This window comes from Lepisma saccharinum, chromosome 13, assembly GCF_977018435.1.
Source record: "Lepisma saccharinum chromosome 13, izLepSacc3.1, whole genome shotgun sequence".
Classification (NCBI taxonomy): Eukaryota; Metazoa; Arthropoda; class Insecta; order Zygentoma; family Lepismatidae; genus Lepisma; species Lepisma saccharinum.
The window spans coordinates 85527202-85539920 of record NC_139241.1 but is presented as its reverse complement, the minus strand read 5'-3'; the positions used below and the strand labels follow the sequence as shown (position 1 = coordinate 85539920).

Here is a 12719-nt window from a genome sequence, read left to right as displayed (position 1 = left end):
CCATGTTTCTTCCTTCGCACCCTCTTTCCATGGGGTTTTCCTTTTGGCCTCCTCTTACCCAGTTCTCCAGTTCTTGCCTCCCATGCCTGGTTAGGTATGATGTCTGGCTTAATGTCCAGACCATCCGAATTGTGCCTGTTCAACATCGTGATGCAATGGTTGTGCACTTATGTTCTATATCTGATTTTGTTAGGGTGTGTATCAGTGTGAAGATCCTGGATACGTGGGGGAAATGTACCATGTTTCCGGGAAAATCAAATTTTTCTAATAGTATACTGAAAGTGGAATTTTGAACAAAGAAAAATAGGATCAGCCAGTAATTTTAAATTTGTTGTGGACAAGCTATACTACAGTGTGATGGACAGAATATTTAGTCACAAGTTGTATGTTAAATACTCTAGTAAAAGGGCCATGTTTTCAATGATTTTCATGTAGAAATCTACCACAGTAATTGGTCACTCTCTTGCTGCAATATTTGGGTTGTGTTTGGTAGATATTAGGATTAACACATACAGTAAAATTAGCAATATATTTTGTTTTATTTGTTATAATTGTTAACCATCCATTAGATGTGATTTTTTTTAACAAACTAACGCAGGGTCATGTGAATAACAAAATTCTTGAAGGAAAGTTCAACAAAACAGTGACATCTGAGTCACTGTACATTGTTCATGCCATAGGACTTGTTGATTACCAAACAGTAGTGTGGCACCTTATGCTATCAGGAAGGTATTTTAAGCTTAGCAAAAGGACGTAAATCCTTGCTGACCCCCTATGAGTAAACTGTTAAACTGTAGTTTCAGTTTAACCATCACGATATTGAAGGTATTATCAGTAAGTCAATGCTTAACTTCTGAAGTTTATATTCCTGGTGAAAGTACTGGGTGTCCCAGAAGTCGCCGAACCTGGTGTTTACGACCGTATAACTGAAAAGCTAAACGGAATGAGAAGAAATGCTTTCTTCGAATATAGGGCCTTGTATGTTGAGAGAATTGTGGTACAAATACATGGAATATCATGCATGATTTAATAATAAAATGTTGCCAGAAACTAAAGTAAAAATTCTGCAAATCATATTTGACACACAGAACTCAGATAAATTATTGCAACATTTTTCAATATCACTGAACAATCTGGATTGAATTCTATTGAATTTGACAAAAAAGTACGTTGATGAAGTCTTAACAAACATTGTACAAGGGTTTGAATGAGCTATTCCAAAATTCCATGTTTTTGCAATTTTAAGAACCACACTGGCAACACTGTTGCTGGCAAGTGTCACTTTTGTTAAAAGTGCCTCAGTGTGATAGCCAGAGGGGAAACACGTCTGTAAGTGACACTTGCCAGCGACAGTGTTGCCAGTGTGGTTCGTAATATTGCAGATGTAGCCTTAAAAAGTTTTGTACTTCCACAGCAACAAGATCTCCGGGGATGGGGACCACATAGCAGCCTGTAGAAGAGGAAGCTTCAGGAAGACAATTGAGAAGGAAGAGGAAGAAGTTACGCCGATACCCTGTGAGGCCGATGTGGGAATTAAATTACGGTAAGTTATATTTAATGCATAACTTGAAATTGTGGACTTGGAGGGGCCAATGGACTTTTACAAAATTTCCTTCAACAAATAATGTTGATATACATTAACAATTTAAGAATATTACTTTTCTTGCAACAGGATCGAGTGGCTTCATATTTTTATTCTTAAAATGTACCGTACACAGAGTTCAAGTGAGTTAAAACACTATAGTGGCATAGCGATATGGAATTTAATTTTGAATTTATTTTGAAAATTCTGGTAATTTGTTTGGAAAAGGTTATGTGGGAACACTGCATTTGAATATCAGGTTCATTCATCATATTGTAATCAGCAAAAGTCAGTTGTATAAATTATTTTGATAATCAGTTTCTTAATGTTGAAAATTCACCAAAAATTCATTTAAAAAAAGGACATTGACTGCATTTAGGACTATTCAAAGTGGGCTACTCACAGGGAATTCTGGGAATTATGCGTGAATTCTGCTTGAATTTTTCTCCGTAGACGTGAAAAATTACAACTTTTATTAATCCAAATACTATTGAATTTATACATATTTATAAATGCCCTGAAACAAGTTTTTCACAGTTTAACATTTATTTTTGTCTATGAAGGAAAAGAATGCTGTGCGAAAAATAAAACAGAACTTTTTGGTTCCACTTACTTTGTTAGTGTCCTTTGTAGAGCAATCTGACGGACGGAAGATTATTGCATGATATCTTGAAGATGATTAGGTAGATTTGAGTTTGAAATTGTTACACAATTAACAATTTCTCGCAGATTAGAATATGTGCCATAACAGTTGAATTCAATTGAATTAGAATTTTTGAATACATCGGAATCACACAGACCCTTTATATTGTTACTATATGTGTATGTGTGTGGGTGTTCAGAGGCGGTAATTACTTGATTTTTATCATGGTCCTAGAGTAGCCACCCTGTTTAGTTTCAAGTTGCATACACTGACACTAAAAGAATTACAGCATATTATTTTAGGGGCTCAATAACATGAAGTTTATATCTGAATTAAGAAATCCTGTGCTTTTTCACTTAACTGTTTGAGATACTCTGAAAGCAATAAGTCATTGTTGCATAATTAGAATTATATTGACACAAGCTTGTTATAATCGGAGTCACAAGAATGTGTTTATCAGCATTGTTCAGTGTTTAAGACTGTTCAGAAGATTTGTATATTAAATTAGGCATCGTGGCAATAAGTGTGATCTTGGTGATTTTTGCTTCCTCCCTTGGCAATGTGTTGCATTTCTGATTATGTGTAAATACATAGAACCTTACTTTCCTCTGAACTTGTTGCACCTTGCTTGGCATGCTTCTGTTGTTTTCTCTGCTAGGTGTGCTGTTATCTACTATTTCCCAATTTGAACTGCCATAGTGGGGAAACGATGCGAGAAGTCCATAATGGCAAGTGTTTCTTTTATGTTTGTGCATGCGTGTATGCTGTCCGTTTGACGTGTAGTTTTTACATTTCATGGTTATTGTATTTGATATGCTTGGCAAGTCCAGTGGTGGGTTGGGCTTTCTTTGTGTCAGTCCGGTGCTGCTGGATCATAAATGCCTGGGTTGTCAAAGGGGAGAGGAGCACTTTGTCAGGAATGTTGAAGGGAAGAAGGGCTTTGGATAGGTGGCTGGGTAGGCTTTCTGACGTGCATTTCTTCCCCCCCCCCCTGAACCCTTAATTGTAGGGCGTTGCTTTTTTTACTCATTCTTACATGTAGAATTTCATTTTTTCAAAAAAATATATAGTAATAAAACTTAAGCAAGTTACTAATATTCATCCACAGAAACTTACTTGTAGAGGTTCTATTAATTTTGGTGGCCTCGGCTACCATCCGCTGTGGAACTCATTGCTTCACTGCTGGGTTGGCTTTTGGTTCCTGTTGTTTCCCCATGTGCCGCTAGGAGCATTAGTGTAGCCAGTGCATTTGAGTTGTTGCAACAGCAGGAGCTACATGTGATGTGCCTGTCCACTGTCAATATTAAGATTGTGCAAAAAGTACGTGATTGCTTGCGTCTCTTTGATTTTAGTGTCAGTGTGTGTGCTGTATGCCTGACTCAAAAACTTTTTCATGTGTTTGTTGAACTTTAGGTGCCTTGCTAGTCCGGTAGCGGATTTTTTTTTTTTTTTGGATGTATTGAATAGGTACTGCTCAAATATTGCTTGTGTTTGTTTGGAGCGTGGGCTATTTTTGTCACCGGTATGTGTGCTAGTTTGATGTCATATGGTTTCAGGGTCTGGTGTGGTGGTACGGGAAGGCAATCACTTTCATTTTGTTCTTGGTTGTTCGATGATGAACCTGCATCTCCGTAGTTTAAAAGTTTGAGCCATTTATATATATCTACCCCATAAAATTATCCCTCTTTGACGGAATGACGGCTGGGTATTCAGAAATTTCTGGGCATTCCCGTGTGTGAGAAATTATTACAAAGCTAGTGTTAATTACTTTCAAATAGGCACGCACTTCACTTCCTTTAGGGTCTGTGACTTAACTGGGTTACCCCAAATTGGACTTCTCAGGTTTGCTATCACGATAAAATATGACTGTTCACTGGTGTTGGATTTTCGGTGCAGAGTAGCATTAACTTTATATCTAATTTTGCAAATTTCATCCTTTTCTGCTGTGTTACTTGAAATAGTGTGAAGGCAACTAGTCATTGTTCCATAATTAGAATTTGGTAGACATAGAGGGAGGGACAGACTTTCTATACAAAATTCTGTCGAAATTTTAGAGGAAGGGACTTTTTATACAGAATCCAGTAGAAATTTTTAGACGGAGTTACTTTTTATACTGATTCATTAGACACTTTAGAAGGAGTGACTTTTTATACAGAATCCAGTAGAAATTTTTAGATGGAGGACCTTTTATAATAGGGATACCGATAAAGTACAGTTATAAAATTTACCGATGAAATATAAAATTAGAAATGGTCCTTGAACAACCTCAAAGTTTCATTGACGACCTTCATAAATGTATGTTTCAAGGTGACTGCAGTGCTATAGAAATTGCATATTTAGACATTTAATTTTTGAAAGTAGGGCATGGAGATTATCCATAAATATTGGAAAGGACTTTTTAAACAGATTTGAGTATAAATTTTTAGACGGAGGTAGTTTTTATAGATTCATTAGACATATTAGAGGGAGGGACTTTAAAATGTAGCTTCCTCTAATATCTCTAGTGAATTCTACATATAAACAGAATTCAGTAGAAAATTTTATATGGGGGAGGGGAATTTTATATAGAATTCACTAAAGATATTAGAGGGATGGACTTTCTTTATAGAATTCACTAGATTTTAGAGGAAGGAACTTTTTATACACAATTCATTAGATATTAGAAACTGTAAATATTTTAGAGGGAGGGACTTTTTGGTAAGGATGTCGAATCGACCCTTCTTAATAGAAATATGTTGGAAAGGGTATGAATCAAGGATTCCAGAAATGTAAAATTTAAGGTGAGGGTAGAATTGGAAGTGGAAAAAAAGTAGTATAAAGTCACAGCCCCCCCCCCCTCCCCCATGATTCCAGGCTCCGCCCCTGTGGTAATTGACCTACCGCTACTGCGGCCCTGCCTTTTTCTTCCTTTGAAGTCATGAAAATCATAAATACGGATTAAGAAACGAAATAAAGAAAGTTGAATCCTAGTGGAAATTCGCAAAAAATCCAGGTTAAAAACCAAAGTTCCACCTGGGACTACTGTATGTATAGATCATGGATTTCGATAAAGGAAAGCCCCTATGCCAAGAAAGGTAAGAAAGTTCATATTATTTCACAGAACAGGAACTTCTAATTGAAAAATGCAGTGCCTAATCGATGCATGAATTAAGTACTACGAGTGAACATATTTTTCTTTAACACCAAAATGGTAAAACACAAGGACGATTGTGCAGTCTAGCAGACTTTTTATACAGAAATCATTAGGTACTAGAGGGAGGAACTTTGTATACAGAATCAGTAGAGATTTTAGAGGAAGGGAATTTTGATACACAAGCAGAATCTATAAGGGGAATATAAAGAGACTTCTTTAAAACTAACCAAAAACAACACTGACTCGGAAAGAGAAAAGAAAGAGCCACGCTGTACACGGCCACACACAGACCCTATTCCATGTGTGGTGTTCCATATAATAACAGGTATCCCTTGAGAGACCTGTTAAGCAACAGACTAACTTTAGCCTAAATTTCAGAATGGGTAGCTAGTGGAGGCTTTGGTAGTCTTATGATTCACTGCAATGATAACAAGTCAGGCACCTTTGAACGAAACATTTATTCACAAAGAACACCACTTGTGGCATAGCCACCACCAAACATGAACATTTCACTGTACATAAAACACACAAAAGAGATATACAAAAGGATTCTGTACTTGCATATCAGCCTATTGGGCATTATATCTTTCATACCTGGGGGCCACCCACACTATTTCACACTCAATAGCCACATCCCGACACATGGCCATTTTTGGGGTATACACCACTAAAAATTAGGAACTTCATGCTACCTTGGAGTGATAAAGGCAGTTGGGGAGTGATGGGTGAGCTCTCCTGGCTTTTCTTGTCTTGGCTGAAAACAACATGGATATTGACTGATGCTGCTATGGTGTCAGTTTTGCCGACCATGGGGTCTGAACTTTTACTTTTGATGAGGGACACAAAACTCGATACATTGCCGAAATTTGCACTGGGATCCTTAGATGCTGTCTTGGACACAATATCACACTTGGCCACACACACTTAGGTCCATATTTGCTATACCTGGACCTTAGACCCCTGTTTCCCTTGTCCTTTGTTAACGGCACACCCTGCCATTAACGCACTGAATTTTGCCAGCAACTTCACATCTGACCTGCTCTCAGGTGGGTCTGGAATACAGTTGAGCTTGCACGCCAAGCTCAGCACATAATAGGCCCTCTGAAAGTCCCCTCTTTGATGTCACAGCCTCGAAGGCTTCTCATTGGCCAGCTGGAGTCATCTGAGATTTTTTCCTTGTCTGTGGGAATTCCAATTTCTCCCACCAGCTGTCAGAGTTATCAATTGCTTGAAAAGTGTAAACAAACTTGTTTTTTCACCTTTTCTGGCTTAATTATGCCAGATAATCGCAAATGAATTTACTTTTCATAAATTAGGCATTATTTTACCTATGGATAAGTGTTATCTTTGATTTTCAATAAAAGATAAAGGGTTTAATAAATATGTGATTTGGAGCACATGGTTTTTGGTATTCAAGATGGCTACTGTCAGCCTAAAAATTGTTTTTTCTTTATAAATAAAGCACTTCTACCCCTCCCATGAGTGTAACAAATGGTTTGTAAACATTACCCACGGTTCTAATTGGGGGGTTGAAAATAGCTCTCACAAGCTTTTTCTGATGCTAACCTGATGGCCCTTGTACTTAGGTTGTGGTCGGTGGTTATTTGTGTGTGGGCATGTATGCCCAATGGTGATTGGTCATAAATCCATTAGAAATTTTTAGAGGGAGGTACTTTTTATGCTGATTAATTAGACATACTAGAGGGAGGGACTTTGTGTCCAGTAGAAATTTTTAGATGGGGTAAACTTTTATACAGAATTCATTAGAGATATTAGAGGGAGGGACTTTTTATATAGAATTCACTAGAGATATTAGAGGAAGCATCTTTTCACTAGAGATATTAGAGGAAGCATCTTTTCACTAGAGATATTAGAGGACTTTGTATACAGAATCCAGTAGAAATTTTTGGACGGAGGAACTTTTTATACACAATTCATTAGATATTAGAGGAAGGGACTTTTTAAACAGAATCCAGTAGAAAATTTTAGATGGCATGCATGGCATTTTTATACAGTCGAGATATTAGAGTGAGGGGCTTTTTATATAATGTTAGAATTCACTAGATAATAGAGGAAGGAACTCTTTGTACACAATTCATTAGATATTAGAAACAGTAAATATTTTAGGAGGGACTTTTTTATATAGAATGCAGTAGAGATATTAGAGGGAGGAACTTCTCACTAGAGATAGAGGAAGGAACTTTTTATACACAGGCAGAATTCAGTAGAAATTTTTAGATGAGGTAATTTTATATACTGGACTTTGTATACAGAATCGGTAGAGATTTTTTTCAGAGTGGCGACAGACCTGGAAAAAGTCAGGGATTTTGAGAGGTCAAAAAAAGTCAGGGAATTTTGTCTTTATTGAATTTTTTTTTTCATGGAATGAATGTGCCAGTCATTTGGTTTGAAAGATGTTATGTAGCGATGCATGGGAACAAGAAATCTTGTTGCTAAATCTTGGGGCTCCTTTTTTTGCACAACACAACCACAGCGCCAGAACAGAAACCAGTGATGGGGGGAGGGAGAGAGAGAGAGAGAGAGAGAGAGAGAGAGAGAAATTTCCGGAGTGGCAGGGAAATTTGATAAGCCTCTAAATATCATCTGGAAAATGCATTGAATTATCATTTTTCTTGTCTGTATGGAAGTAGTAAGGGGACAGAACAGTCAACAGATGGAGGAGAGGGGAGAGGGGCATTACTAGTGTGGCACTGTCCGATAGTTGTTGGGTGTCGTAGCATGGCATTTTTTTCGGACATTCTGAAGGAACATGGAAAAGAACAGGGTACTATGCAACTCTTGTAATTTTTTTGAATTTCATGGTACAGCATTTGTTGGATGGACATTTAGGCTCCATTGATGCATACGATTTTTGTCGGATATCGCCGTCTGACCAATGTTGAACTTCAACAAAATGTTCACTACAACGTGTGACAAAAATCACATGCATGGCATTCTTATGGAATTGATTTTTGTTGGATGTCTTTGGACGGCAATATCTTACAAAAATTGCATGCTTAAACATAGCCTTGTACATCCGAATTTGTCTGGTGTGGTACAACATTTCATTGAACAAACTTTTTGGCTTATATGCATGCAATTTTTGTTGAACGTAGCAGTTCAATACTTGTCATTCTGCAAAATCCGACAAAATCACATGCATTGTGCTCTCATGAATCAGATGTTTCTTGGATGTTCCAGTATGACATTTTTTTGTCATTTGCGATGTTTGTCGGATTCAACATCCAAGAAAAATGGAACTTTAGTCTGCTACACCACTGCGAATATACTGCTGGAATTTTATTACTCTTCTGGCTTATCTTGTTCAATGTAGAAAAGCAAACAAAGGTTTTCTTTCATCATCCTGGCGTAATACTGGTTTTGCATAGGTTAACATTCATTTACAATGACATCGAACTGTAATTCCATGTCAAGAAGACTCCAAGAAATCGGGATAGTTGAATAATGTCACGGAAAAGTAAAAGAGAAATCTGCATTGGTAAACGTAATATAAATTTGACAAGTGCATGATGCTCCCAACCTTAAGTTTTCTGCAACACTCTTATTGTAATTCACGCCCCCTCCCCCCTTTCGGTCCTGTCTGTTTAAACTTTTGGAATATCCAATGTCATGAAATAAAATTATAATAAATATGAAAATATGTTAATATCATAATTACTCTAATCATTCCTTGATTTTTCGCAAACGCGATAATAGTGAAAAATGTCAATTACAGCGAAGTAGTGTTTATGAATGTGCAATGATGTGTGGACACATTTTTCACCCATTCGAAGTAGCGAAATAACGAGAATTTGACATTAAATGTGAATTGTTTGAATTTTTCGCTAATTTTAAAAATTGCTTAAACAACGAAAAATATCTCTAAATCCAACATTCGTCTTTTTTTTTTAGGCTTAAAGAAACAGAATGTGCCATATTTGTGTATCTAGAACACAATCAAGTTTTCCAACATTTTCTCCAAGAGAAAACTATAGGGGTGTGCGGGATCCCGAAAAGTTGAGACTGGGATCTAAAGAATTCCCATCCCGATTCCAGGAAAATACTTCCCTACTTTTCGGAATCCCGCAGTCGGGAAATACTGAATGATCATTTCAGAAAGTTGTTAATTCTTGACGTTTTCGGCATTGTAAGAGTCTGAAACTTATCGGAAATTGTTAGTTTTTATCCCAGAAATGCAAAAACAATCACTTAAGGTGAATATGACATGTAGGATTTGAGATTTCCTAATTTAAAATAGTAGTTTGCAAACACCATCAAGGTATAATTTTAGGTATATTTGCCACAAAATGCGCTAAGATGAAAATGTGAATTTTGGGAAAAATAACACTGAATAGTAAAAATAAATAAATAAAAAGAATAATACCAATTTGGAAGAAAAGTAAATAATAAGGTCCCTACCGATTAGGCATAAATAAAACAAGAATATCAGTAGTAATTAAAAGCATTAGTTACAGTGACTCCTAATCTAATTTTTGGCATAATCACCACTGTTCTGGCATTGGTCGTAGCATGACATATGTGTCTGACAGCAAAGACTGGAACTATCTGTACTGCAGTGTAGCTGTCAAAACCTTCTCCTGGCAGAAATCTCTTCAGCTGAAGAAAGAGATGAAAAAGGGTACATGCAAGGCCAGGACTGTACAGGGAGTGGTCCAAGATCTCTCGCTTGAAATTATGTACTCAGCTGTATGGGTTCGTGCGCATTGGATTGGCCTTCATCGTCTGCTCATACTATCGGTCATGATGTCTGGTCTGTACACCTCACACAAATTACTGGTGGTAATTACATGCCAGATTCTGAGCATGCAAAAAACTGATTACCACATGTACTTTGCAGTCGGTGGGAGACTGTTCGAGTGCTGCCATCTTTAACCTAGAACTGTCCTAAAACTGTTGTTTTACTGCACCAAATTTCAGTCACATGACACTTCTTCCTGCCTGCATATGCATGTTGTGCTGCGTACAGGTAAAATTGGAATTTTTTCTTGACACCCCTTGTACATAAACTTTCGGCAGCTGTTATCAACAGCATGTGCCTCTTTTAGTATTTGACTAGCTAAATCAGGCACCTTTACAATGCAGTAGATTCCCCTTCCATATATTGATGATTTTAATTTTTAATACATATATACCCTTTTCGCCAGTAATAATGGTATAACTCCATGTTGGCAGTTTCACAGTACTTCACTTGGGTATACAGTGAATGTTTGTACTGAAGGAGAAATCCCATTGATAGTGTAAGGAAATATGACACTGTTTTATATGATTCAATTGTGTGCAAGGGTTAAGTTGTTTGCTTTACATAGAAAAAAGAAGTAGGTTGGTGCATTGAAAAATGAGTCTGCACTCCTGGTTCTTGCAAGCAGAGGGTTCCAAACCAGTGGAAATATCAACATATAATAACGAGAAAAGTGAGAGATTGAAAAAATACAAAATTCCTTTTTGCATCAATCACTTCACTCTAATCTCATTTAGTCGTAATTTTAAAAATAATCAAATATTGTATTGAAAACCTGGCTGCATATGAAAAAATCCCGTAATTCCTCCCTAGCTTGTGAATAGTAATAATTTTCCAAATTCACAATTTTGCAGTTTGAATGCAAATCCCAGAGAAATGGTGTGGAAGCTAATATAGGTACTTAATATCCCTGGATCTGTATGATATTCTTATTTCTATTTGCAAAAACATTAATTTAGTTTATAATTGTCAGGGAATTTCATTTCTGCTTGTCTGTAGCCACCCTGAACTTTTTATACACTAGTAAAAGTTATTAGATGGAGGTACTATTTATACTGATTCGTTAGAAATATTAGAGGGAGGGACCTTTTATACAGAATCTGTGTACAGATATATCTTGAACCTGGAGAATAGCTTTTAAATGCTTGAAGGGAAAATGTTCAGAGCAATAGATGTATATTGGATAGTCATGATAAAATTGGAATCGACAAAATGAAAACATTTATTTCTGATAAATAAATTAACGACATTTTCATAAATGTCTGAAAACTGTAAAATGGCCAATAGATGTACATGCAAGCCTGAAATGTTGATTTTTGGAACACTTGAAGGATAAAATGGCTCCGGTACCCTTTTCTACACTCTCGATTTTCCGCACACTTCGAATGTTTTCCTTACAAAAATTAGTTCTTAATAAGAAACTATGTTTCTTAATAGCACGGAAAGTAATTTTTTTTAGGTCTACGTGCTAGGAAACTTACGTTTTTCAATATTTCCATTCCTTATGTAACGTCAAAACGGTTTTGCAGCGATTTCATCATGGCGCATCTTGGATTCATGTCACAGGCGAAAGTCTGAAGATATCGGATCATTGATTCATGTCACAGGCGCATATCTGATTTTTTTCTTTTTCTTCTTATGATTGACTTATGCAATGGGAACATTTGCGATTGCGATATGTTATTTGTGTGATATATTGACGGATTGGACATTTCAGACATTGGATTTCATTCATGCGACTTCAGAAATTGGAAATAATTATTTCTTTTTGGCAACTGTAGGGCGTAAAGGGGATGGTTGTTTTTTCTAAATGACTTGTGGGATGGGATAATTTGAGACTTCTAATTTTTATGATGGGAAGGGAGTGGAGGTTGGTATTCTGTGAAAAAAGACAACAAGGAGTTTCAACGTAGGAGTTACTTCATTTTTGGACTTACAAATTGAACTTAAGGCGGGGCTGCGGTAGCGGGCGGTAAGTCAATTACCCCAGGGGTGGAGCCCGGAATCGGTGGGAAATTTGGACTCAACAATTTCAAACGACAAAATCTCAACTTTAAACGGCGGTACAGTCATAAATACTTCTTTCCGTGCTCCAATTGTTTTTTATTCACAATTAGGATCACATAATCTTCATAATGAAAGAAAAAAAAATGAAAATTCAAGGGTGTAGAATAGGGTACCCGACCCGATAAAATATTAATCAATTGGCAATGGTTGGCTGAAATGGTGTGGAATTACCTTTTTTTGAAGTAGTTTTACACTAAATACAAACTCATACTCTTTACCTTGTTGATAACAGTTTCCTTAGTGAAAACTGAGTGATCTACATGTAATAATTGTTTCTACAGGTGTTGGATTGGATACGTGGAAGAAGCAGCAGCAGCCTGGAATCAACAGGTGAAGATGTTATGCTCATGTCCTGTGATGCATCCTCTGGAAGGGAACTTAATTGGTAAGTCATCTTCTTATGTTTATTCCATTCATTTGAAATCAGGGCTATGATGAAGCAAATGTTGATGAAGAAACACCACTTCAGTTGATGCCAGGAATGAAGACCTTATGAAACCTCATAAGTATATGATGCATGATCTTGGCAACTATG

General features: G+C 36.7%; 1 protein-coding gene across 5 annotated transcripts in view; it reads left to right on the top strand.

Moving 5' to 3' along the window:
* Nucleotides 1–12719, top strand: part of LOC145997490 (uncharacterized) — a 50488-nt gene that overhangs the window by 17775 nt on the left and 19994 nt on the right. For all 5 annotated transcript variants that reach the window (XM_083134597.1, XM_083134594.1, XM_083134595.1 and 2 more), the window contains 2 exons: nt 1415–1543; nt 12466–12569. In XM_083134597.1, coding sequence (XP_082990723.1) covers nt 1415–1543; nt 12466–12569 — 233 coding nt within the window. The remainder of the gene's footprint in view (nt 1–1414; nt 1544–12465; nt 12570–12719) is intronic.